Here is a 27,939-nt window from a genome sequence, read left to right on the forward strand (position 1 = left end):
GATCAGGTCTGTATCAAATCAGGAAGTCACATGAGTTTAGAATAGTACAGAAATCCAAAATCCAAAAATACTTTAAAATGAAAATGGTGACAAATAACGAGGAGGATTACCTACAGCATTTTTTTTGAGATCCTTCCGAATGTCTGAGCTCCTCACCCTGTTTCTAAGGCTGAGCCCAGCCACCCTCCTGAGGATTTTTTTTTTATGATCGCTTGAACCCGCAATCTTGTTCTTTCGGTCATTACCCAGAGTTCATGACCACAGGTAAGGGTCGGGACAAAGATCGACCGGTAAATTAAGAGCTTTGCCTTCTGACTCAGCGCACTCTTCACCACAATGGTGCGGTACGTCTGTAATACCACAGATGCTGCACCAATTCGCCTGTTGATCTCACAGTCTCTTCTACCTTCACTCGTGAACAAGACCCTGAGTTACTTGAACTCCTTCACCTGGGGCAAAAACCCCCTCCCCGTCCGGAGGGAGCAACCCACTTGAAGGTGCTGACCCTTATCCCAACCACTTCGCACTCAGCCACGAACAGCCCCAGTGCCCGCTGGAGATCTCCGCCTGAAGAGGCCAACAGAACCACATCATCTGCAAAAAGCACAGATGGAATTCACCCAACTGAAAACCCTCCTGTCCCTGACTGCGCCTTGAGATCTTGTCCATTAAAATCACAAACAGAATCAGAGACAAGGGGCAGCCCTGGCGGATGCCAACACACACCAGGAACGTGTCCGACTTTGTGTCTAGGATGCGGACATCCTAGATACCAAAAGTCATAATCTATTAAACATAGCCACATTTGTGTTTTTTTTAGTCAAAACTTGAGAAAAAAGTCAAAATTATGAGAATAAAATCCAATTTTCAGAGAAGTCAAAACTATGAGATCAAAAGTGGACATTAAGAGAAAGTGGGTACATTTGATATTAAATGAAAACGTGAGATGTTACAAAGTCAAAATTATGAGATAATTTAAAAAATATGCAACTAAAAGTAAAAATTGTGATGTTTAAGGGGAAGGTCTTGGTAAATATATTCCATTTCTACCTTGACTTTCATGCACACAGATGCACCCTCATGTTACAGATACACCTGGAAAACCACAGTGTGACTGTATGACACATTTGCATTTTATTGAACTGGAAAAGGAATACAGTAGCTGTTGTTTGATGTCCCACCCTGATTTGACTGGTAAATATGTGTTAAAGAAGTCTCCACTGCCCCTGGGTGACTCATTCACACATCACTACCTTAAATGACCAGACTTTCTTTATTAAAAGCCTTTTTTATGTCTGTAATGAAAGAACTGCTTTTGTATGAACCTTCCTACTTGTTTGAAGACATGAATTTGATATCAACTCCTGGCTATAGTCAGCTTTTCTCATGCCTTTGTTAAATCTCTGTGATAACACATGAAGCAGGGACGGTTGTATTATGTTCTGACCTCATTCACAGCACGGGGGGGAGGAGATCAGCCATAACTGAGAGGTGTCTCACCTCCCTCCTCTGTCTGCTTACACTGGTTTGTTTGTGAAAGAGGAAACATCACAAGAAATAGTTTTAAGCAACGAGGGGAATCTTGAAATTTCTAGAATTTTGAGGCACATTGTTTTAACCGAGCCTCCTCCACTCTGAAGATTTTGATTTTTATCCCCTTTTTTCCAGATTTAGGACTTTTTGAACATCCTCCCCATCCTATGTGAGCACCATGCCGTGTTACACAGTGACTGTGTCCACAGGGAGCCAATGGTTCGCAGGTACAGACGACTACATCTACATCACACTGGTGGGAACAGAGGGATGCAGCGAGAGGACGCTGCTGGACAAACCTCTCTACAATGACTTTGAGAGAGGAGCGGTAAGTAGTGAGAATTTATTCTTCAATCAAAGTCTTATCACAAACTTTGGGTGTATTCAGATGGTTTGCATGTTTACATAAAGAGGAAGCAGTTACAATAGATGCAACTAAAGTCTGATAGAAAATGAGCTCTTTTATTACACTGTTCAAACAAAACTGGTTCCCTTTTTGATTTCTACTTCAACTTACAAACATGAAGGTGGACATAGATGCATTTTCCCCTTTATAATGCTGGAGATTCTTCTAAGTAAAGGGTTATTATTATTATTATTATCATCAAGTTTTGGTTTATTCTCCTACAAAATCTGCTTAGTACAATGTCACACATTACAGTAAAGCAAGGCAAGTTTATTTGTGTAGCACATTTCAGCAACTAGGCAGTTCAAAGTGCTTCACACAGGACATTAAAATACAATGACAAATGGAAAAAGAAAGAATTAAACATTTTAAAAGAAAAAAAGTGATTAAAAACATAAAATAAAACCCACAAAAGATAAAAAACAAAGATATGAAAGTAAAAGTTACAGTGCAGAGTTATAGTTGAAATACAAAATTTAAAAAGTGGTACAGTGTTTTAATCAAAGGCAGCAGTGAACAGGTGTGTCTTCAACCTTGATTAAAAGAGCTCAGATTTTCAGCAGACCTGGTGTTTTCTGGGAGTTTGTTCCAGATATATTGAGCATAGAAACTGAACGCTGATTCTCCATGTTTAGTTCTGACTCTGGGACACAGAGCAGACCTGCACCAGACGACCTGAGTGGTCTGGATGGTTCATACTAGAAGGTCTCTGATGTACTTTGGGCCTAAACTATTCAGTGCTTTATAAGCTAACAGGAGTATTTTAAAGTCTATTCTCTGAGGGACAGTGTAGAGACCTCAGAACAGGACTGATGTGGTCTACTCTCTCAGACAAAGTAGACAAATACTGTCAGAACATGATTCACAATTTCATGCCTACTGTGCATTCCTTTCTTATCAGTTTAACGCTGTTACTAATTAACAAATAGTGACTGTAAAAGTACAATATGAAGCACAGATGGAAGAAAAGTAGTAAATGCAAAACTTGTGTCAAAAAGGACAAAATGTTTGTTTACCAACCATAATTTACAGATAGCACTTTATTATGTCACATTTTCAGCGTTAGTAAAGCATTAGACTATAAATCATCATCTATAAAGTATTATTGATTATTTATAGGTCACTAATAAACAGAGCTACATTTGCTTTTATTGATGCATTAGTAAAAAATTAGTATTGCAGTGACCACCTATGATGGCATATGAGTAAAAAAGGTTTGATCCCTAAGAATATCCAAATGGCAGTGATAGTGCTAATTTGAGCCAAAATGGCACATGAGGGGACTTTGCCTGGATATTCTTTACTAAAATCTCTCTTATTTTGTCCTGATAAGCCTCTAGTGACATAAAAGTTGCTCTCCTCATCATTGTACCTTTATCATTCAAACAGACCTTGTAGTTACAGAGTTGTACTCATTTAAAGATGGCCTGCTAATTTTGAGCAGTAGCCTAATAAAAGAGGCTAGGCTAGCTTAATGTATCAATGAGGCATTTATGCATTTTTTTTTAAATAAATGGTGTACAATTGTAATAATGCTTTCTAAATGCTGAGTTAAGTATTCAATAATGTGCATAGGCAGGGGTGCACACAGAATGAACCTTTAATACCCAGAGAATGGGCCCTCCACAGCAGTGATTCATTGATGACATCACTGCATGTGTGTTGGGTCAGTAGCATTAATGCTAGCGTCCTGGCTAACAGTTACTTCATTCTGAAGCTGAAAAGTGTGTCAAACTATTGTTTTTGGTGCTACTTTTTAACCCATTTTCAACACACTCTCTGCTACTTCTTTACAAAACTTTTAACCAATGCATGTTGTTTGCTGCCCCCTTTTATTCCACTATTTGCATCTGTTAACCTTTCTTGCCACTTTTTGTCAGTTTTTGGCCGCTTATTTTCCAACTCAAACCAATTTTTTGCTATTTTTCACCCTATGCCACTTTTTGCCGCTTTTTATCCTACTTTATGCTAGTTTTGCCCATAATTGCCACCTATTTTTTTTTCAATCTTTCCAACTGTAAAAACTGCTTTTGATGCTTTTTGTCCGTTTTTGTTACTCTTGACCCATTGTTGCTGCCCCCCCATGCCACCTTCTTGCCAGTTATTATCCCCCCCCCCAACTTTTCACCCCTTTAATAATCTTGTAAATATTCTCAATTACAATTTTTTTGTGCTTTATTTTCTTGCATCCAAACATTTGTGCACAACATGGCTTGGCTTTAAAGTCCTACATGAATTTTTTAATGGTTTAGTTAAATATGCCCATCTTCATTGTTGATATTACTGATTTAAAGGTAATTCTGTTTCAAGAAAAAGAGTTTAACAGTTTGCAAAAGGCTATAATTGTTCTACAGTATGAATAAAGCTATGGATAAGAGTGGTTATTATCCAGGTTAAAGATAGAATACGGTTATCACAGCTTAACTTTACAGTGGACCGTGATTTTGCTGACTTCCCTGGGCCCCAAAAAGCTCTCCCTTTTATCCCCCCTTACGGGTGGCCTTGTGCAGAGGTGGAAGTAAAATTTAGTTACTCTGGGTAAGATTTACTTAAATAAAAGTTAAAGTACTGGTCTTTAAATCTACCCAAGTAAAAGTAAAAAGTGTTTGATTTAAAGCTTACTTTAAGTACTCAGTAGCTGATGCTGAGTCGTAGGGTAGGATATGATCGTTCCTAACAAACTTCATGTCAAATGCTAAATCTAAGCCCCCAAGCATATCTTCAATCTCTACTCCCCAGGGTGCACAGTCTGAGTTTGTTTTGAGTTACAGATATCTTGGTATATTGGTCAATAATGCATCTTTGGAGTCCAAAAAGAGGCTGGTGGCTCCTATTTTTCTATCTGTGCTGGACTACAGACATACTCGCTCACCTCGTCTCAAAGCGTACATGCTCTGGATACCATGGAGCTCTGAGCCTCAGCCTCACTACTCTGAAAGCCCTCATATATAGGTTGTTTGTTGTAAGAATGTGTCTGATGATCTTGTCAACACTGGCGTAGTCTTTTCTGCACGACTCGGTCTAGTTCCTTCCTATCTTCTGGCCTACATCAGTGAGGAGAGCTCAGGAACTTTACATCCTCGATCCAAGGGTCTTCTCTTACTGTCTTTTCCAAATGTCAGAACTGAACTGAGGATAATGGGTTACATTTGCTGCTCCCTGTGCTTGGAACAAACAAGAGTTAATAAGCTGTTCTTATTGGACACTTCTTAGAGGAAGTTGAATGATGTGGAGGCGGACACATCTGGCTAGAGATACTTTTTTATTTATGATCGTGGGCAATATTGACAAATATTTGCTGTTTGAATTTGTTACCTTATGTCTCTTAAGGTGTTTTAATTCAAGAATGTTTAAACTGGTAATACCGGCCTTAGAACATTCCCAGCACCACCAGGGCTTGTAGCATTCCTGCTACCTGCCCAGACACCACCCTAGACCAGTGGTTCTCAACTGGCCCGCTTCAGGACCCACCGGACTGTCATATGACAGATCGCGACCCAAGTTTCCAAACAATTTTCAACAATGCTTTTTAGAGCACTGATCATGACAGGATGTAGTAGTTTTACTTTCAGTGTGTATCAGTTGAACACTTTTGTTCCGATGAGGGTCAGCACCCTCAGGTCTGAAGCCATGGCTCCTTGCTGGAACCCATTGGACTGCTCCTTCTGGGTGGGGAGTGAGTCCTGGCCTCAAGTGAAGGAGCTCAAGTTTCTCAGGGTCTTGTTCACAATTAAGGGAAGAATGGACCATGAGATGTGTGATGAAGAGGGAGCTGAGCCAGGAGGCAAAGCTATCAGTTAACCGGCTGTTTTTTGTTCCAGCTCTCACCTGTGGTCATGAACTTTGGGTAATGACTGAAAGAATAAGATTGCGAGTTCAAGTGGTTGAAATGAGATTCTCCAGGAGGGTGTCTGGCCTCAGCTTTAGAGACAGGATGAGGAGCCCAGACATCAGGATGGAGCTCAGCGTAGAGCTGCTGCTCCTTTGTGTCAACAGGAGTCAGTTTCATCTGATAGGATGCCTCCTGGATGCCTCCCTGCAGAGGTCTTCCAGGGACATCCAACTGAGACTGTGTATCAATAATAGTCTATTGTAAGTCTCTTTGACTCAGGCATACTGTTTATGATTGATTCAGATATAAAGTTTAATGAATTATTCATGAATAATCATGTCAAAGCTCTCTGTGAACCTGTGTTTTTAAAAGCATGTTACATTAAAGTTATTATTTGACAGGTGGACTCGTATGATGTGAGGGCCGGAGAGAACTTGGGTGACATCGTGTTGGTGAAGATTGAGAAGAAGAAGTACTGGGTGCAGGATGACTGGTACTGCAGGTACATCACAGTGAAGACCCCTGCTGGAGACTACATCGAGTTCCCCTGTTTCCGCTGGCTGGTGGATGACAAGGAGGTGGTGCTGCGAGATGGAAGAGGTCAGTCTCCAAAGTCTGTCTCCTCTTTTTCATGTGTGCTCCAGCTCAACTTCATCCCTCTCTGTGTCTTGTTGTGTTTGTAGCACATCTGCCTCAGGATGATAAGACCAGCTTGGTGAAGCAGCACAGACAGAAAGAGCTGGATATGAGGAGAAAAACCTACAGGTGTGTTCATTCACATATGTGGTCGTAGGTGTCTGAGGATGTTCTCTAAGAACTCTGCTTTCTTTCACAGGTGGAAGGAGTGGCAGCCAGGTTTTCCAATGAGCATAGATGCTAACAGACACAAAGATTTACCCCGGGACATCCAGTTCGACAGTGAGAAGGGAGTGGACTTCGTTCTGAACTACAGTAAAGCGTACGTGCTCCCTCTGACAGTGACACACAGGTTTATGTGAGTCAGCGGTGCTTTTCGATGCAAAGCTGACCTGATGCCATGATCAGATGTCGAGGTTCTATTTTCTGCACACAGGATTACTAGAAGGATAGAGGCTTCATTGTGTGTTTATCTCCAGGGAACATTTGCATGCGTACTGTACATGCAGGGCTGTGAGGTTGCACATTGATAAAACAACAAACAGTTAAAAAAACTGTTTGCCCCGAGCAGTAGTTGTAAACAAAGCTTTACGCTGCAAAATAACACGTATTTGAAGATGATGTCAGAGTTGTTGAGATTGAATATGGTTTAGGTAATATGCTTGGATGTGGATAGGAAGGACATGTATGGGTAGTTGAAGTAAATTTACTTGAAACTATATTTAACTTTATTGTACAACATAAAGCTCTCCACTATTTTTACATTTCTCATTAAAAGTGCTGCAGATTTTACTTTTAAATGTGAATATTATAGCAACACTGTGACACATTTATCACCCCTTCTCCCCCTCTTTAAACTAATCAGTTTGTTTTTCAGGGCTGTCAGCATTAATGCCTTAATGCAGGGGTCATCAAGCACAAGGGCCTGATTAAGTCTTGACAGAGTCTCTGGGGGCTGGACTTTCAAATTAAGACAAATTAAATGCATGTTTTGTTCTGATTAACATATTATTTTATTAATACATTTATTTTCTGTCAAGACATTTTTAGGCACTACCAGTGAGATCTATCCTGATCTATAACACCATATAAGGGGACAGGCATGCCCACACGGTTGGCTGGGCTCCTGAAAATCCTAGACAATGGCCCCTCACAATTATGATTTAGCACCAGTGTGAACTCATTTTTCACACTTTTCACTACTTCACTGCTTCATTCTGCCATGTCAGCCACACTTTGTGCCACTTTTAACTTTAAACCCACTTTCCTGCCTTTTACTGCTTTGCCATTTGCTATTTTTGCACCATTTTGCCACTTTTAACCCATTTTTGATACCTTTAGCCTTTTTGGCCTCTTAAACCCAATTATTTGCCATTCTTTAACTCCTTTAAATCACCTTTATTGCCAGTTTTTTCCCTCCTTTATCCTTTTTTTGCCACTTTTCATTACTTTTTTTTTTAACAGTATTTGCCACTTTTAACCCATTTTTATATACTTTTTGTCCCTTTTTTCCTTTTATACTAATGGTTTTCCACATTTTAACCTCTTTTCACCACGTTTCCTGTAAGTTTTTGTCCCTTTGTGCCACTCCACAACCCATTTGTACTCTTATCGCCCAATCTCTAATCACTTCATCTGGCTGTTTTTGTCAATTTTAACACATTTTAAAAAAATATTTACTAATAATGGCTGACAAGTGAATTTCTGCTATAACAGATCAAATGTTGTTATTCTAAGACTATGTGAATATGAATTGCTTTTTTAACAGCTGCAGACATTTAAAGCCAAAAGATATTCTTAAAACCACAACATTTTCTTTTTGTCTTTTTCTAAATTTAATGATCTTCTTGGGGCCGTACAGGAAGCTTTGGGGGGCCTGACTTGGCCCCCGGGCCACCAGTTGATGATCAGTGCCTTATTGGTAATGAGTTTCAGGACCATAATTAGTGCATTCATTTTTTAGATTATATTTTTATTGTCCTTGACATCACACTTTGGTTAAGCCACCGCAACAGTGATGAAAAATAAATAAACCGCTGCTCTTTAAAGGCTCATTTCACTTAAAAAAAAAACTCCCAGGTTGCTCTGTGGACAGATTAAAAGTCATCTGCACTATGTGATCCCAAACATTCACCTTTTCACTGTTCCCTTATTTTATTTTAACAATAACAAGCTCCTTCTTCCGTGGTTAAATTCATGCCATTAACCAAAATCTACCTAAAGTTCCTTATATTCTTTAAAAAATAGGTCTGTATCCAAACAGGAAGTCAATACCCATCGTTTAGGACTGAACAAAAATACAAAGTGAAACAGAAACAGTTTTAAATGTAAAATTGTGTTGTTTGGAAATGTAACATAAAAGGAACGAATCATCTCAATTATGAAATGCTGAGATTAATCATGGTGAAAAAGTGTAACGGTTGAACAGCACCTTTGTTTTGATTTGTGATTTTACCATTTAGGTGGTATTTTACCCAAGCCCTCATAATATTGTGACAATTCTCTGGTATTTAGGTGATATTCGACAGAAATCCTGACCCTCATAATATTACTGCAATTCTCTGGGAATTAGGTGGTATTTTGACCTAACCCTAATTCCGTAATATTGTGTAATTTATCTGGGAATTACTTTATATTTTACAAAGTAATATCTATGAGGTCAGAGTAGAATTTTCTTTATTTTGGCCCACCAAATTAAAGTGAGTCCTTTGTGAATAAAGTGACCACCCAGCTTCCAGACAATTTCAACAATATTGCAAGAAATTACTTGATAATTAAAACATTATTGTTAGGTAAATACATCCTTAATATTACAGACTTTTTACTTGGTAAAATGCAAACCTATAACAAGGTAATTACAACCTTGTACTTGAGAAATTACAAGCTAATTACATTTTATTCCATAAAATTACAAGGTAATTGTGGCTCACTTGAATAAAGTGTTACCTAGTCTTTTTATTTCAATTGTTCGTTGTTGTTGTTGTCACTGTTTGTTTGTTTCCTGATTGTTAATTTGCCCTTGTCTCTTTGTAGTCTTCATCATGTCCACCACTAAATCATGTTACATATTCACTGCTCTTGCGCAGCACTTTTACTTGACATTTATCATTGAAGATTTTAGTAGGTATGATAGTGATGATGAGAATAAAAATGTTGAGAATGGTGATAATATTACTGTATTTGCAGAATAGAGAACCTGTTTGTGAACCAGTTCATGCACATGTTCCAGTCCTCCTGGAGCGACTTTGGGGACTTTGAGAAAATCTTTGTGAGAATCAAAAACACAATCTCAGGTGAGCTCTTGTTAATACATGGATGAGAGAATAAGGTTTATGTTTATTCACATAAGAATGTAGTATACATATAGTTGCAGAAGCTCAATCACTGTATGAGAAGTAAAGAAAGTAAGAGTAAACACAGTCAGGGTAAGACAGTCAGGCAAAAATATATGTGGTAAATGTTTTTGTTAATCCTAGAATGTTATATTTTAAAGAGTATGTGATGCAGCACTGGAAGGAGGACTTCATGTTTGGGTACCAGTTCCTGAATGGTTGCAACCCCGTTGTGATCCAAAAGTGCACCAAACTTCCAGAGAAGTTTCCCGTCACTCATGAGATGGTTTCAGTCAGTCTGGAGAGAGAGATGACTCTGGAGCAGGAGATAGAGGTGAACATGTCGGCTGCTATGGATGTTTTTAAGGGGATATATCATTAATTTGGTTATCCAGAGTATCTATGTGAATTAAGCCAACCCAATGGTATTTTATTTTTGGTCCTGTATGTGTAAAAGCATGTAAACTGGTGGTCTGTCTGAGAATTTGAGCTCATGGTTATACCACAGTGATCATAATGATATTGCATTATAATAATGATACCCACTCCTCAAAGAATCAGGAGTGGAAGCACACAGTTGCACTTGTGTGGATAGTTGCCAGAACAGAGAAAAGCTGTTCAGAGCTGCTTTATTCAGGGTCAAAAAACTTGTAGTGTTTGATCAATATTCTATTTTGCCTAAAGCATGGCACAGATGTTTCCTTTAGATCACAGGGAAAAGGGGGTATGATATGTCACCTTTAATTCTAGGATGTCAAGTATTATAAATATACCTCTCTTTAACAGTCATATTGCCTTATTTTGCCTCCTGATGTTCTACTTAAATTCATGCTTTGGCTCCAGGCAGGTAACATCTACATGGTGGATTATGAGGTGTTAGAAGGCATCAGTGCAAACACCACAGACCCGTGCACACTGCAGTATCTGGCAGCTCCAATCTGTCTGCTCTACAAGAACGCTCAGAACAAGATCCTGCCCATAGCCATACAGGTATAATGACTTATGTAACATATGGAAGATAACATTTCCTGTTTATTCTCTTTAACTCCGTTTTCTTGTCTTTCAGCTCAGCCAGACTCCAGGTAAAGATGCACCGATATTCCTGCCCACTGATGGTAAGTACGACTGGCTGCTGGCTAAGATCTGGGTCCGCTCCGCTGACTTCCAGCACCACCAGACCATCACTCACCTGCTCAGGACACACCTGATGACTGAGGTGTTTGCTATTGCTATGTACAGGCATCTCCCTGCTGTTCACCCTGTGTATAAGGTAAAACAAAAAGCAAACTTATCAAATGATAGACCGTGAAATCTATGAATGATTAAGTAAATTATTTTCCTGTCCTCAGCTCCTCATCCCACATATTCGTTTCACCATCGCTATCAACACCAAGGCCAGAGAGCAGCTCATCTGTGAGTGTGGCATCTTTGATAAGGTGAGTTTTGAAGTACTGAAGAAGAAGACAGAAGGTGAACCAGGAAGGATAGAGTAAACTAGACGAGTTAAAACTGAATAAGAGAAAATAGGGATGGATGTTATCTGATTACTGAAGTAGACATGCAAACAGCTAAATCTGATATGCTTTAAAAGATATGATCACATTAGAATGATGGTGCATGGTGAAGCAGGACCTTTCTGTGAAGAGTTTGCATGTTCTTCCCATAAACCCTGCATGTGCAGCTCAGGGTTCCTGCTTCCTCCCATAAACTAATAACATGCTCATTAGGTTAACTGGTGACTTTAAATTACTGGTAAGTGCAAATGTGAGCTGCTTTTCTAAAGAGCCAATATGAAGCTGATAGATTAGCCAGATTCCATCTTGCACAGCTCCAATCTGACACGACCATGCCCTGACTGAGAATAGACCAATCAGCTTTATTTGAGGGGACTGAGCCGGTATCTACGGGAGCCAGTTGATACAAAAAAGCTCATGCCAAAAGCAGGTTGGGAGAAGAGCAGAAACTTTTCTGCTAAGAATCTTCAATCTTCTTTTAGGCAAATGCAACAGGTGGAGGTGGTCATGTCCAGCTGGTGCAGAAGGCCATGAAGTCTGTGACCTTCAGGTCGCTGTGCTTCCCGGATATGATCAAGTCTCGTGGCGTGGACAGTAAGGAGGATTTGCCAACATACTTCTACAGAGATGATGGTTACAGGGTGTGGGAGGCCACAAAGAGGTGAGAACAGTTCTATGTGTTTATTTCAGTCAGATAATTCTGATTTGTCATGTTAACAAACCTTTACTTCTGTAACAGAACACTGTATGCTTGGTGTCCATGCTCTGACTTCATCACTTGTGCATTTAATTTGCATTTAGGATTTAAGGAAGAATGAGGTATCTTAAACCCCCTGTTGGAGCCTGCAGAGGAATTCTGGGGTGGTGGGATTGAGAGCTAACCTGGAACACCAGATGGATTTGTTTCACACATCCATCTGGAAAACCACTCACAGACAACGTTTGGGAAAGGGCAAAAAAAAAAACTCGGAGGGTAATTGGATGAAAGTTCTGTCTGTCACTTCTTTACAACAAAACACGTGACGTAGCTGCTAACGAGCTGCGCCTGCACCCCTACCGAAGAAGTAAACTCTATAAAGAGCTGCATAACACGAATCATGGTGACTGTAGACATGTTAGTACACGACTTTTTATGTTTTTGAAAAGAAAACAACTCTTTGTTCTTCTTTTAATGGAGAAATGTTGTCAAGTTCTGATAAAATGGTGCTTTGGTGGCATCCACGCTAATGACTTCTGCCGTAGTCGCACCAGCCTCTTGTTGCTGCTTGCTGACCTCATGACTCCGCTGCCCCTACACGCTGATTGTTCCTGTCACTTTTTAAGAGGGCCCAAACGGTTCAGATAGGAGCTTTGCAAGATGGATTCGCCAGCGAGAAACATGGAAATGGATGTATCCATCTGCTTTGCAAGGTTAATACAGAGCAAAAGTACAGTACAGATTCAGGGCAGAGCTGGCATTATCAGAGCAAAGGGATAGATCCTGCAGCCTAACTGCACGCAGCATGAACAAGCAGCAATGACAAAATTAGCTTGATTACATTGACTCATATTGTAGTGTCCTGACAACATTCAAGCAAAGCAGCATGAAGCAGTACACCTTTTATTCCCCCATCACCCTGTTCTTATTTTTCTCTCTGTTGCTCATGTTGAGATGAGCACAAAACAAGGAAACAGGTGGTTAACACGGCATAAGGAGAGTGCTCTGCAGAGCTTGTCGGCTTGTTTTACAAAGAGGAGATATCTGTGCTTTAATAATATTCTTATCTGTGTTAAAATCCATGTTGACTTGTGTCAACACAGAGCCAAAACTTACCGGCTCAAAGCTGTCAAACTCTTGTCAATACAAAGCACCACTCATCTGTTTCTCCTCTTTCAACATAAAAGCTCAAGATGGCGTATTTTTTAAAAAGGAGAGACTGAATTTATAGAGCAGACCGTTAAATAGAATAAGCACAGTCTAGTAATAACACTAAAAACACAAGACGGTCAAGATCTGGGTTCATGTTATAGTATTTCATTCTAATTTTAGAATTAGCTGCAGGCCAATCAAAAAGGGACCAAGGGCTGCATTTGGCCCCTGGGCCATAGTTTGGGCACCCATGCTGTTACACTGTCTTCATGTTTTCTCTTTTCTGTCTATTTTAAAAACAACATTACAGGAACAAAAAACACTGGTTTTTAGTGCTCTGAAAATGAGTTTATATGCACTACCAGCACTAAAAAAGCCGGCTATGAGCACAGGCCCTAACTGAGTGGCTGATGAGGTCAGATGGTACCGGCTCAGCCAATAGAAAATGCAGCCACAGTAGCCTTGGTCTAGGCTTCTGCTCAATGTTGAGAGTCTAACCTGAATTATTCAATAAGGCCAATATTAATCACTTCCCAGCTAAAAAAAGTGGTCTGATGTTTTGGTTATACTTTAAATAGGCTCCAAATATGGAGGAATTTTGTTCTTGTGATTGTATAATAATGCACGTCTAATGTGACATTAGTGCAGTTTGGGTCGTCTGCCTGAACAAGCCTGCAGGCATCACTGCATATATATTTTAAAAGTTTTTAGACAGCACTGATTCTGAGAAGTTTGTGTGACTGAAGGCAGGAAAAACAGTGATACAAAGGAGGAACAGGGAGATTTGTACCTTTGTGTGAGTTTGAGAGTAACAGACTTCCAAGGAGAGAAGTACAGACTGTTTTATTATTTCCTCTTATTGTGACTGCTGTCCTGTTCTCTTTCTGACAGTTTTGTGTCTGATGTGGTGAACATCTACTACAGCAGCGACAAGACGGTGCAGGAAGACGAAGAAATCCAGGCTTTTGTTAAAGATGTTTGCAGCTTTGGCATGCAAGATTTTGACCACTGTGGTGGGTAAACATTACACACATCCTGTTTCATTATTCTTCACTCAAACCACAAACCAACATGAGTGTTTATTTTTTCATGAGGGGGAGCAGCTCACTCCTCTTCAGTATATCAGCGGTGTAGGAGTTTCAGGAGGAGACAGGTGTGACAGCAAACAGAGTGCATTTCAAATTCATATCTGTTCTGTCATAGATGAATGGTTTGAGGCTGATGACAGGAAGCCACAGGAGTCACAGTGATGGTGTCACTGCCTCAGCTCCTGTGTTGTAATCCCCTTCCTGGATTTCTGTTACCTATCCTAGAGCATTGTGCAAGGATCTATAACACAGCAAGCCTTAGAAAAGAAAGAAATGAGTTTTTCCATTGTTGCAGCTCATTTTCTCACATCTGTCTGTCATCAATCTGCACCCAGAGTTCCCCAAGTCTCTGAAAACACGCGAGCAGCTGACGGAGTATCTGACCATTGTTGTGTTCACTGCCTCAGCCCAGCATGCAGCTGTTAACTTTGGACAGGTGAGTTTCAGAAAATAAGGAGCCCTAAGTAGTTGTTTTCTTAGACCTTTTAAAATGACAAGACAAAGCATCCATCAGGTGTTCAATTTTAACTCAAAGGCTCAAACATGTGGAAGCCCATTTCAGCCAAATAAAAAAGAAACAATGTGAAAGTAAGGCGATTCTTGAAAAAAAAGTTAAGCCATAATTATGAGATTAAAGTCAAAATTATGAGATAATGACTTTTTATCTCATAATTTTGACTTTTTTTCTCATAATTCTGACTTTTTGATCTTATAATTTGACTTTTTATCTCATAATTTGCCGTTTTTCATAATTTTTTAACTTTTTCTCTCATAATTTCAACATTTTATCTCATTATTATGACTTAATATCTCATAATTTGACTTTTTCTTCATAATTTTTTACTTTTCATCTCATAACTTCAACTTTTAATCTCATAATTATGACTTTTATCTCATAATCTTGGCTTTTTATGTCATTATTATGATGTAGGATTTTTTTTTTTAATTGCCTAACTGCCACATTTTTCTTTTTTAAGTGGCGTAAATTGGCTTCCATACAAACATGTTTCTTACATGTTTTATTTTTCTTCTGAGCCCCTCCCTCTCCAGCTGTTGGCGCTGCCACCTCTAGAGGGTGCTGTGTGTTGAGGAAAAATAAAGTGTTATAGTAAGATTTCTACTGGAGGAGAACTTACAAACTTTGCAACATTATATTTTTTGTTCCATACGTCCAGGTATTAAGAATCTTAATGAACTTTAGGATTTATATCTAGTAGTGCTGTTAATTAATTTAAAAAATCAATCAAGTTAATCACATCACTATGCTGTGATTAATCATGATTAATCACAGCCTTTCTAAAGTTTTAGTAATTTTTAGATTTTTGAACGTTCTTATTACCAAGTCTTTATTTTCATTATTTTAACATGTACAGCTTTTTGCTAAAAAAAATGTATTATTTTTGTTATTATCTATAAATTAACATTTAAAATACTACCATTTACTTGCATTTTTGTTTGAGATAAATTAGTACAAGTATGGTGTTTAAACAAAGAAATATTAGACAAACTAGAGTTTTTAAACTTATTTGTGGTTTGTAAATCAGAGTGTCTTCATTCAATGAACACATCAGGTACAAAATAACTTCTGCTGTAAAGTGAATGATCAGGTGTGCTGTTCTACCCTGGGGTAGCTGAAGTTGCTGACTGATGTCCAGTGTTCTCTTGTCAGTGTCATAAATGTAGTTCGGGCCAGCTGCTCCACTTTAGTTGCCCTTTTTTGCTGTCATACAGTTCAAGGATTCTTGTGACAGTAGTTCTCGTCTGTGTTCTGTGGTACGGGTCATCCAAGGCGACCCAGATGATGTCTTAAACCCCTTCAACGATGTCGATGGTCTGCAGTCTCTGGCGACTCATTAGTGATCGCATTAGTTAGCTTAGATGTTGTTTTGGGGACAAATCCAGGTCTGCTGAACTGCGCTGGTGTAGCTTGGCATTATGGCTTGATCCCCTGTTGTTGTTAGCGTCTTTGCTAACATTAGCTATCATGGCTTGATCCCGCGTTGTTGTTAGCGTCTTTGCTAACATTAGCGAAGATGGGTTTTGCCTGGAGGTGGTACTTCAGACTCGTTGTGCTACGGTATAAATACAGTTCATCTCTGCAGTATGTACACACAACTTTTGTTTCATCCAGACTTCCATTAGGCAGCTTTTTAAATCGACATTTGCCATGAAGCAGACCTGGGTCTGTCTCCTCACTCATCACTGCTGGCTGCGTTTGACCCGCCTTTAACCTTTTTACCCCAGGGACGTAAACATCCACGCGGGAGGACTAAGGGAGGGAGTTGTGGTCAAACTTAGTCATGTGATTAAATTGCGTTATAATTTTTTCAACACGTTAAGTTTTCCATATCAATCACAGACGTTAACGCGTTAATAGGCCTAATATCTAGGCATTAGACATAGAAATGGCTACACTTAGTTGGAACGTGAGGGTAAAGAGAGAAAGTCTCTGAAAGTCACATATTATACCTTCAGATAGATGACACCAAGCATAATGTAAAGACACTGGAATTGTAAAAAATTGTACTGCATGCATCTTTGTGTATTTTGCACAGTATGACTGGTGCTCTTGGATTCCCAATGCTCCGTCCACCATGCGAAGACCTCCACCCAACCAGAAGGGTTTAGCCGATGTGAACTTGATCATTGAGAGTCTCCCCGATCGTGGACGCTCCAGCTGGCACCTGGGAGCTGTCTGGGCACTCAGCCAGTACCAGGAGAATGAGGTACGAAGGGGAAACCTGTACACCTGTACAACTTAGTGATCTGTGAAAACTGTACAGATCTAAATCCTAAATCCTGTCCTCTTCTTTGGCACGTTTTTCTCTCCATGCTGTGTGCCTCCTGGCTGAACCACCTCTCTCCCTCTGCAGCTGTACCTGGGCATGTATCCTGATGAACACTTCATAGAGAAGCCGGTGAAGGAAGCCATGGAGAAGTTCAGGAAGCAGCTGGCAGAGATAACCAGCTCCATCAAGAGGAGGAATGAAGGAAAGAAGCTGCCGTACTACAACATGTCACCTGATAAAATCCCAAACAGTGTCGCAGTTTAAGATATAAAATCAGGATCACCATACTGCTTTATACTACTAATCTTAAAGTCAGGTGATGTCAGTTGTCAAAATTCAATTTTCAAAACTGTTTTGTCCCTTATGTCAACATATATTTATATCTCACCAACTTGCAGACCTGCTTTTGCTGCTTTTTTGGCATATCTTGGTTATAATGTACTCAAATGTCACTGTGTGAAGTTGCTTGTTAAAGTGTTTTCATTAATTGCCACTGTCTCTTTTTGATCTGCAAAATACTGAAAGCCTACCCCAAAATTAACGTTATAGGAACCTTATTCAGATGATACTCATGCAGCGTTAAACTTTAAACATTCTTCTCACCACAAATTCAAATGAGAACACAGGTTGTACCAAGCATTCAGTGAAAAAGTGACAAATTGTGCAATCACATACTTTACAGCTATGAAGACAATGCCAGTTTACATGTCATCTGCCTTGTTTTAATTCACATTTGCTTCATAAATTAGCATATTTATAAGTACTGCTGCTCTGTGTCAAGTATACTCTACATGAAACATGTTATTTCAGTGAATACTTTAATGACAGAAAGGATGCCTAAAACAGTAAATGCCACTTTAGCACCACATAGTGTACAAATTGTGCCCTGGCCCTTTAAATAAATACAACACAAAAATGAACTCACGGTCAATCTGCATCACTGGCAAGGCGGCCACCTTCGCCTTCCACCCAGTGTGTAGGTGGTGAGTCCCCAGTGGGGCTCTGGCCAGGCCCTGTGGAAAGAAACCTGGCCACCAATTCTCGATATGCTGGTTCATGATGGGTGTTTGGTGTGTTGGGTGTCTACCCCCGGACAAATATGCCTTGGTAGACCCTACCAGGAGCTAATGCCCCGACAACACAGGTCCTAGGTTCACAGAGCCATGCATGACTTGTGAGGCTCAAAATGTGCATATTCACTGCTGCCTTTATCAGACTGCACATCCTGCTCCAAACCAACAGGGGGTGCTGTAGTCAGCCCATAACTCTGCATACTGTCACATGCAGATGCTCTGCCATACTCATTATAACATGTTTAAATGTGAGTGTATGTGCTTCCTCACATTCCCTTCAGAATACAAAATGACAGATGGGCACACCTATTGTCATACCATTGCAGTATCAATATGAATGCCTCAAATGTGTAACATTAATGAACCGTCATTACAAAAGCTGTAGAGAAAATGCACAGTGATAACACCATCTGATGTTCACAGGATAGTTCTAGTACACACCTGAAACCTGCTTTAATTGATCTAATCATGCACCCTTAGGGACTCAACAAAGTTCCTCATTCTTTACCTTCATACACTCATGAGCCTTGGCTTGAAAAAGTTCTCGGACCTCTTTCAATAACCCTGAAGTTCTGGTTCTGAAAGCACAGACTTACCTGCTTTGGTGGTTTTATGTGAGCCATCTTCAAGCTCAGAGCATACATGTCTGAACTGCACAAATGCGCAATATTTTTGTAAAGCTCAGGATTTGCCTTCTTTCTTTTGAACTGATGTCATAAATGTGATGCTATTAATCATTAACATAAAGGAGTATTGTTAAAACATAGTATCAAAAAAGTATCAGGGCATTCAACATTATCAGTTCCATGTAAAAAAAAAAAAAACAACCCAAAAAACCTCACACAGTTATCCTCACCTGACCTAAAATGGAACTGTAGCTACTCTTTTAACAGACTGATAAGGTGTTTCACAACCGATGTCTTGCACCTCCCTTTGCCTTTCACATATTTGCTTGGGGTTTATATAAGACACACGAGAAAGAAGGTCATGAGTGAAAGAGTGTCTTACTTGAAAAGATACTGCTCAGTAAGACGGAGGAACAACTGTTTCATTGAAAGAGACTTTTGCAGGCAATAGAAGAATCGCTACCCAGTAGATTTTGAGCATCCTGCGAGAGCACCATGGCTTGTTACACAGTGACTGTGTCTACAGGGAGTCAGTGGTTTGCAGGTACAGATAACTACGTCTACATCACACTGGTGGGAACCGAGGGTTCAAGCAAGAAGACACTGCTGGACACACCTCTGTACAATGACTTTGAGAGAGGAGCGGTAAGTTGAAGTTTGAGGATTCTTTAATTATTTTATGATAAGCTTTGGTTGCACTTTCAGACAAGGTCACTGACACTTACTGAACAAATTTATGGAGCATTTTTTACAGAAAAATATCAGTCATTTAGATTTACACAATATACAGAGAAGAAATATAGACTTTATAAACTTCAAAACTTTGAATAAGTTACGTGTCCACCATCTCCTGTTGTAAAGTGCATAAGCCCCAAAATCTAATCCGTTCTTCCTTGTGCCATTTGTGACATTTCCTGAAAATGTAATCAAAATCCGTCCATGACTTTTTGAGTTATGTTGCTAACAAACGAACAAACATACAAACAGACAAGCCCACCCATTCACATAACCTCCTTGGCAGAGGTGATTTTCTTTGGTTTTGATCAGGAAATAAGGCTTAGTGAATTTTTTTGGCATTAAGTCATGCATTGATAGCTTCGTCTTATTGCTTGGGGTATCATAGTAGTAAGATGGGCCAATTCACTTCTGGGCAAAAATCATGAATATTGATTTAACCTGGAAAAAAGGGGAAAAAAAGCAATAATAATGATACAATGTAATGCTTTAGATTCCTTTAATTACTGTTACAATTCTTGCTTTCATGTGTAGTCTTTGGTCTCCATTTGTTTTTGTGAATTATTTAATTATCCACTTTTAAAGTTTCCCTTCTTTTATCTTATTTTTGTCTATGCTTCTGCCCACCCAAATCCCTTTATTATATTACCACAAACTATTATATTTTCAGAAGAACTCGTATGGGGTGAGTGTCGAAGGGAACCTGGGTGACATTGTGCTGGTGAAGATTGAGAAGAAGAAGTACTGGGTTGAGGATGACTGGTACTGCAGGTACATCGGAGTAAAGACCCCATCTAATGAATATGTGGAGTTCCCCTGCTATCACTGGCTGGTGGACAACAAGGAGGTGGTGCTGCGAGATGGAAGAGGTAGAACTCTGTCTCCTGAAACTTTCCTGTCCTTGTAAAGCAAAAATATTAATTAGAATCTGCTCCATCCCTGACTTTGTCTTGTGTCTGTTGCAGCACGTCTGCCCCAGGACGATAAGATTGGTTTGGTGAAGCAGCACAGACAGAAAGAGCTGAATCTGAGGAGGGAAACGTACAGGTAACTTCATTCATATAAGTGGGCATCGGCACCTGAAGATGTTCTTTAATATCTCTGCTGTTTATTACAGATGGAAGGAGTGGCAGCCTGGCTTTCCGTTGAGCATAGATGCCAACAGACACAGTGATTTACCCCGGGACATCCAGTTTGACAGTGAGAAGGAAGTGGATTTCTTTCTAAACTTCACAAAGGCGTATGTCTTCCCTCTTACAGTAGTAGCATGTCTGACGTTAGCATGTACTAGGTGGGAATTGGTGTGGCATTGTTTTTTTAATAAGAGGTGGTTTGGATGAAACATTTCCTGGTGCCAGTATCAGAAGTCTGGCAGAAAATCAGACTTTGTGACACCTTTATTCCTAGGAAATACCTGCAGTACATGTTCATGCAGGCCAGTGATGTTGCACAGAAAAAGACACACAAACGGATCAAGCAAAGCTGCCAGCATTGTCATCTCAGTGTGTTACTGCAGGATGAAAATGGGAACGGTGGCATTTTTACATGAAATGAGTTTGAAATGAATGATGAGAGAATGAAACATCAAACTGTCAACATTGATGTATTTTCAGAATACAGAACCTGTGCGTGAACAAGTTCATGCACATGTTCCAGTCCTCCTGGAGCAGCATTGAGGACTTTGAGAAAATCTTTTTGAGCATCAAAAACACAAACTCAGGTGAGCTCCTTTTAAAGTATGTGAGAATGAGATTTATGTTGATGACAGAATGAATCCATCAGCGTGATGCATATAGAGACCCTACTTTAATGATCATTTTAATGCAAATCAATCATATGGTTTTCTGCTCCTCGTGTCACTTAAATGCACAGATGAGGCCAACATTTGGGACCTGAATGATAGCCCTTATATGGCCCAAGTTTGTGACAACAGTGCCTGAGCCATAACAAATCCAGACCTTAACCGGGACCATCCCAAAGAAACAGTTCATATGGCTCATAGCTGGGCCACATGTGGAAAACATGTATGGGGGAGATTTAGTAGGGAATTTATGGCCCATGTGTGACTGACAGACCAAATTTCATAACATTCCCAGAACCTAACCACATCTGTACCAAACCACAGGTTTGGCAAAGCGTATGTGGTTAACATTTGGCCCACATACATGTGGCCATGCCACATGTCAGCCAAAGGTGCCTGATGAATGCCACATTTGGCCCACAAGTAGTTGCTATCAAGGTAATGTCTCATTTTACGTTTAAAAATTCACCAACAGCTGAGCGGAAAAATCAAGAGTCACCTGAATCATTCATTACAAAACTTTCACCTTTTTTACTGTTCACTTATTCCCTTTTCAAGCAAACAAGTTCCTTTTTTGTGGATAAATCGTCAATCTACCTATAAAAGCAGGTCTGCTTTCAATTACCAAAAAGTCATCTGAACCTTGTCCTATCAAACATTTACCTTTTTTACTGTCCCTTTTTTATTCAAGATCCATAACAAGCTCCTTTCAATCCCTCTGTCCAGACGTCTTTTTCAGGGGCATCACTGTTTCTTACATCAGGGCAACGCTAGGCCACATTCTGCACAGGTTACAACAGCATGGCTTCACAATAGAATGCAGGTACCAGACCTTCCTGCATGCAGTCCAGACCAGTCTCCTATTAAAAAATGTATGGCATATTATGAATTCAAAAATAAGATAACAGAAACCCTGCCTTAAGATGTACATCAAGCAAAAAAGGGAAATAATTTCTCATTCGATACTTCAACAATTAGAGTCTTCAGTCCCCAGATGTTTATGGTGAGTTTTTGGACGAAAAGGTGATTTAACACAATTGCATATTATTGATCCAGAGTTTGTGATGCAACACTGGAAGGAGGACTTCCTGTTTGGGTACCAATTCCTGAATGGCTGCAACCCTGTTATGATCCGAAAGTGCACCAAACTTCCAGAGAAGTTTCCTGTCACCCATGAGATGGTTTCAGTCAGTCTGGAGCGAAAGATGACTCTGGAGCAGGAAATAAAGGTACAAATATCTGCTTCTAGAAAAATTTGATATAAAATTTTTTAGTCAGCATAAATTTGCTACGAATAAATAATAATGAAACTTTGTTATTGACATCTAAATATACAGTAGTTCCTACCTTAATTCTCTCTGTGATGTTGATTTTAAATCAGTGTTCTGGCTCCAGGCAGGTAACATCTACATAGTGGACTATGAAGCATTGGAAGGCATTAATGCTAACAACACAGACCCGAGCACACTGCAGTGCCTGGCAGCTCCCATCTGTCTGCTCTACAAAAACACTGAGCACAAGATCCTGCCCATTGCCATACAGGTACAGACATGTCACACAAGGAGTAAAAACAGTGTAAGATCACTTCTTCAACTTTCTCCTGCTGATTCTTCCAGCTTGGTCAGACTCCAGGAGTAGACACTCCAATCTTCCTGCCCACTGATAGTTCGCTTGACTGGCTGCTAGCCAAGATGTGGGTCCGTTCGTCTGACTTCCAGTACCACCAGATGATCACACACCTGTTTAGCACTCATCTGATTTCTGAGGTGTTTGCTATTGCTATGTACAGGCAGCTCCCTGCTGTTCATCCTGTGTTCAAGGTAAAAAGTGTCCAAGTCATTCATTGTTTTACTGTTGAATTGATGATCAGTGGCTGACAGATTGTGGTTTCTTCTTCTAGCTCCTCATCCCACATGTTCGTTTCACCATCGCTATCAACACTAAGGGCAGGGAGCAGCTCATGTGTGAGCGAGGCATCTTTGACAAGGTCCAGTTATAGTCCATAAAACTTATCATAGCCTAGACAGCCTGTATCAGCTAACATGTCACTTATTCCTTATGCAGCAGCATTTTTTAAAAATATATATGTCTCTATTTATAAAGGCAAACTCTACAGGTGGAGGAGGTCACATCCAGATAGTTCAGAAGAGCTTGAAGTCCCTGACCTTCAGGTCTCTGTGCTTCCCGGACATGATCAAGTCCCGAGGCATGGATAATAAAGATGAGGTGCCCACTTACTTCTACAGAGATGACGGCTACAATGTGTGGGACGCCATCAAGAGGTGTGGAAGAGCTTTTTTTTCTGTTTGTAAAAAAGTCTAGCAATTTTTTTTAAAACTTCTCTGCACATGACTGCAATCCTGTTCTCTTTCTGGTAGTTTTGTGTCTGATGTGGTGAACATCTACTACAAGAGTGATGAGACAGTGCAGGAAGATGAAGAAATCCAGGCTTTTGTCAAAGATGTTCGCACCTCTGGTATGCAAAACTGCGACGACAGTGGTGAGTGCACATTACAGTACAAACACGTTACATCATCATTCCTTTTTTTTTTGCATTACACTGACAAGTAAAAGTCCCACCTAGTACATGGTTTCCTTCCATTTGTATGTTCCACAAAACTCCAAAGGAAGGTATCCAAGACTCGTCCTAATCAGATGTCTGAACCAGCTCAATCAGCTTTTTTTTAAATCATTGCCCACACTGGCTTTTGAGTCCTCTTGTAGGACTATGTAAACGATAGGCAGAATCCCTTCCAGGACCCCGTCCAGACACTATAAGAAGGCTGCATACTTTGAGCTGCTCTAATGTGCATAAACACAAGCAATAAATCAAGCATATAGCGTTAGTTCAGGCAGGCCATGGAGTCAAGCGCTGCCACATAAATGAGATCAGCTGATCTCATGCAAATCCTCATCAGCTAACAACCAGCTGAGTCTCTCTAAGCACACCATTGGTTAATCCCACTCATCCCGCCGTACTTAAACTGCTCTAGCCTGGCTACACTTTGCAGCTGCTTTCTGCGACCCTCCTCCACCCCAGCTCTTCCTTTAATCTGACTTTATCAACGTCATTCTGTTGTATTGATACCTGCCCCGCTCAGGGTCTAATGCTGTTTCTCTCCCTGCCTCAGGCTTTCTTTGGAGACACAGGAAAGGCAGGAATGTGTGCCTACTTGATGCTTTCCGCATAGGCTCATGGAAGGGCAGGGGGATGCCAGAACAGCCACCCTGCCAAATATTAACAACAGCAATAAGTGCAAATAAAGAGGAAAGTTACAAGCGCAGTCATGTGTGTTTCTTGACAAAGTGGTTCTGACTGAATTAGAGCCTTCCTCTCTACAACTGGCAGTTGCAGAGTAATAATCCTTTTAATAACCCATCTCAGCAGCACCCACTTTAAGGCTTTTGAGTAACCTCATAGCAGCCTGGCACTTCTTACCCACTACAACTCTGTAAAAGAAGAGATGCTGAAACAGAAATGTGCATGTACACAAATTTCTATTTCATAGCACCCTACCTCCAACATCAACTCTGGCTGCTCTGACTCTGCTGACAGGGGATCTTCTATGTACTGAGATCCAGTCTGTCAAGATCCCATCTTCACCTGTTGCCTGTTCTGCACTGCAACAGACCCCAACTGCTGTCTCTACGGGTGTTTGGGCCACAAGGCCACAGCTCCATGCTGTTTATTTAGGCCAAGCCTGACCAGGCCCTGTGGATACTGGCATGGCAATGGATGCTCACCAACAAGTTTCCCCTAAGGTCTGGTTCTGAAGGGTGGTCCCAGACTTTCAAACTTTCAAGATAAAATTGAATTAAATTTCCATTTAGGGTTAGGAAAAGGGTTAAGGTAATGGTTAGGATATCAAGAAGAAAAAGATTAAACCTGACCTCCAAAACCTAATTACAAAACATTCAATAAAGCAGATTAAACAGTCTGCTTACAGGAAAAAAAGCTTGTCCTCCATGTAGACATTCTAACACAGCCAGTGTAGCTTACATAGCTCTGTTAGCTGTGTAAGCTACATAGATAACAGAGCAACATTGCTGAGAGATAAAGCTAATCTTACAAAGCAGCTATGTAAGCTAAGTATCTACATTAGCTGTGTAGCTAAGTTAGCTTTAGCTACATTTGCTAAAGTTAACACTGCTACAGCTAACTCTGCTAAAGCTAACTTTGTTCAAACTAATTATCTATAGATAACATAGCTAACAGAATGAAAGCTGAGCTCACAAAGTAGCTAGGAAAGCCACCCAGGAGCAGCTATGTAAGCTAAGTATCTACATTAGCTGTGTAGATAATTTAGCTTTAGCAACATTTGCTAAAGCTAATTAGCTATGGATAATATAGCTAACAGCTAAAGCTGAGCTCACAAAGTAGCTAGGGAAGCTACCTAGGAACCTTTTCTGGGTAGATATGTTAGCTTTAGCTACATTGGCTTAAATAGTAACCTTAATTATACTGCTAGTATAACTTTAGCTTAAAGCTGCAGTAAGTGATTTATTTTTAGTATTGTATGCCCACAAAAACAACACAACCTGTCAGGGTCTTGTTATTGAAGCCATCTAACAGAATAACACACTTCTGCAACACCTCTCTGCGCTGCACTCTCATTTGAGAAAAACCATCAAGGGACGATGCTCCAGCCAATGAGGAGGCTAGCACTCGCAGCTAATCACGGCTCAGGTCAGAGGGAGTGTTCCTATTGGCCGCTGTAGTAGGTGCGGTGGTGGTCCAAACAGATTATTTTCAAATTCATATTTCTGTTGTAGATGTAAAATTTAAGGTTCATGAGAGGAAGCCAGAGAAGTCAAAGTGGTGTCACTGCCTCAGCTCCTGTGTTATAATCCCCTTCCTGCATTTCTCCAGTACCTACCCTAAGGTGTACAATAATCTATTATTTTCAGCTTTGGAAAAGAACAAAATATATTCATGTGAATTTTTCAGACCACATTCTCATTTCTACACATCTAAAATCTGTGCACAGAGTTCCCAGAGTCTCTGAAATCCCGTGAGGAGCTGACGGAGTATGTGACTGTCATTGTGTTCACTGCTTCAGCCCAACATGCAGCTGTTAACTTTGGACAGGTGAGTGATGGTAGATAATATCACTAGTATGTTCTTGGACTGTTCCTAACAGCGAAAATTCCAGTATAAATTACTTTCAGATGAAATGAAATGAAAAATGACCCATCTGACTGGTTCAAATATCTCTAGAAGTTGTTGATAGGTTTTAAGAATAGACCTATTTATTATCTAAGTTCAAAACCTCCTGCATGCTGTCTGCCTGATCTAGTTTGACTGGTACTCCTGGGTTCCCAATGCTCCATCCACCATGCGGAGACCTCCACCTAACCGGAAGGGTTTGGCTGATGTGAACTTGATCATTGAGAGTCTCCCCGATCGTGGACGCTCCAGCTGGCACCTGGGGGCCGTCTGGGCCCTCAGCCAGTACCAGGAGCATGAGGTATGGAGAGAAAACCCCTTGTCCATACACCAGCACTCATTTATGTACACTTATACAACTCTCAAGTGTCAAAATTTGAGCAAACTTTATATGTCTAAAACCCAAGATGCTGTCTTCTTTGGCTCATGTTTCTCAGTGTGGCTCTCGGCTGAACCACCTCTCCCCTCTGTCCCTCTGCAGCTGTTCCTGGGCATGTATCCTGATGAACACTTCATAGAGAAGCCGGTGAAGGCGGCCATGGAGAAGTTCAGGAAGCAGCTGGAAGAGATAAACAGCTCCATCAAGAGGAGGAACAAGGGAAAGAAGTTGCCGTACAATAACATGTTACCTGAAAAAATCCCGAACAGTATTGCAGCTTGAGATTTAAAATCCTATCATGGGCAGGGCTGACATGTATCTACTTTCACTATGATGTCCATACTAGGCATTAACACAACTTCTACTCATTCTGCTGAGTTTCTTAACACATACATTTTTAAATAAATGTAGTCACCACACCTGTATATTCATAGACTGCAACGCTGAGAAAAATGGGACATTATGTAAAAATGAATGAAAACCAAGTAAATTGAAAACAGCACAAAGACAAGATATTGAAATGTTCAAACTGATAAGATTCATTTCTTCGAAAGAAAAATTTAAACTCATGTTGTGAATCTGATGCCTGGAACACATTCATCTATGTGTGCATTCAATTTTTTTTGCTTGAAAAGATTTTGAAAATCCCAACATTCTTTCTTTTTAATTTGTTTTATATGTCCTAATATTTAGGGATTTTTATAAATGTGCTTGCTACAAAACTTCTTTTAACCAGTTTGTTTGGTCTCTTATTTTGGGGAAGTTGTGAATTCAGAGCTAAAAACACTCAAACACTCACCTTTCTTTCTCAGCACATCGCCTTCTCCATGTTTATATGCCTCAATGTTTTGGTTGCTGCTATGTGATTGGCTGATAAGATTGTTTGGTTAATGAGCTGTTGAACAGACGTACCTAATGAAGTGACTGGCGTACGGCTGTTGTGTCTCTGTCTCTGACTACTAAAAATATGAGCTTCAAATATTATAAATGATGAGGAAAAAACCATGTGGTTCACAGTCACACCAAGTACACTGCCCTTTGTTGCCACTTCTTCTGTTTTAAAAGCTATTTAAAAAGTTTTGATACCATTCAGAAACATGTCCTTTCTGATTTTTTCTATTACTATTATTATTAAATCTACCAGTAATGCAGTCTTTCTCAAACTATTGACTTTCAGTT

At 40.1% G+C, this 27,939-nt stretch overlaps 2 protein-coding genes across 3 annotated transcripts; both read left to right on the top strand.

Moving 5' to 3' along the window:
* The first annotated feature begins 1,547 nt into the window (after nt 1–1,547).
* On the top strand, nt 1,548–17,718 carry LOC121511083 (polyunsaturated fatty acid 5-lipoxygenase-like). Its single transcript, XM_041789613.1, has 14 exons — nt 1,548–1,861; nt 6,173–6,371; nt 6,455–6,536; nt 6,607–6,729; nt 9,594–9,700; nt 9,901–10,073; nt 10,583–10,729; nt 10,806–11,009; nt 11,089–11,175; nt 11,736–11,914; nt 13,994–14,115; nt 14,526–14,626; nt 16,746–16,916; nt 17,064–17,718. The coding sequence occupies exons 1-14, from the start codon at nt 1,712–1,714 to the stop codon at nt 17,241–17,243; spliced, it is 2,025 nt and encodes a 674-aa protein (XP_041645547.1). The 5' UTR covers nt 1,548–1,711; the 3' UTR covers nt 17,244–17,718.
* Nucleotides 17,719–19,082: 1,364 nt separating this feature from the next.
* On the top strand, nt 19,083–27,549 carry LOC121511190 (polyunsaturated fatty acid 5-lipoxygenase-like). 2 transcript variants are annotated; one of them, XM_041789784.1, is made up of 14 exons: nt 19,083–19,323; nt 20,084–20,282; nt 20,379–20,460; nt 20,531–20,653; nt 21,027–21,133; nt 22,271–22,443; nt 22,610–22,756; nt 22,831–23,034; nt 23,115–23,201; nt 23,318–23,496; nt 23,593–23,714; nt 26,203–26,303; nt 26,512–26,682; nt 26,863–27,549. In XM_041789784.1, exons 1-14 carry the CDS (start codon nt 19,174–19,176, stop codon nt 27,040–27,042), a joined length of 2,025 nt encoding a protein of 674 aa, XP_041645718.1. In that variant the 5' UTR covers nt 19,083–19,173; the 3' UTR covers nt 27,043–27,549. The 2 variants fall into 2 exon arrangements, with proteins under 2 accessions (XP_041645718.1, XP_041645719.1); XM_041789785.1 differs by having other exon boundaries at nt 20,087–20,282.
* Nucleotides 27,550–27,939: the final 390 nt, after the last annotated feature.

The sequence above is a fragment of the Cheilinus undulatus genome, linkage group 6, assembly GCF_018320785.1.
Source record: "Cheilinus undulatus linkage group 6, ASM1832078v1, whole genome shotgun sequence".
In the NCBI taxonomy this organism is placed as follows: Eukaryota; Metazoa; Chordata; class Actinopteri; order Labriformes; family Labridae; genus Cheilinus; species Cheilinus undulatus.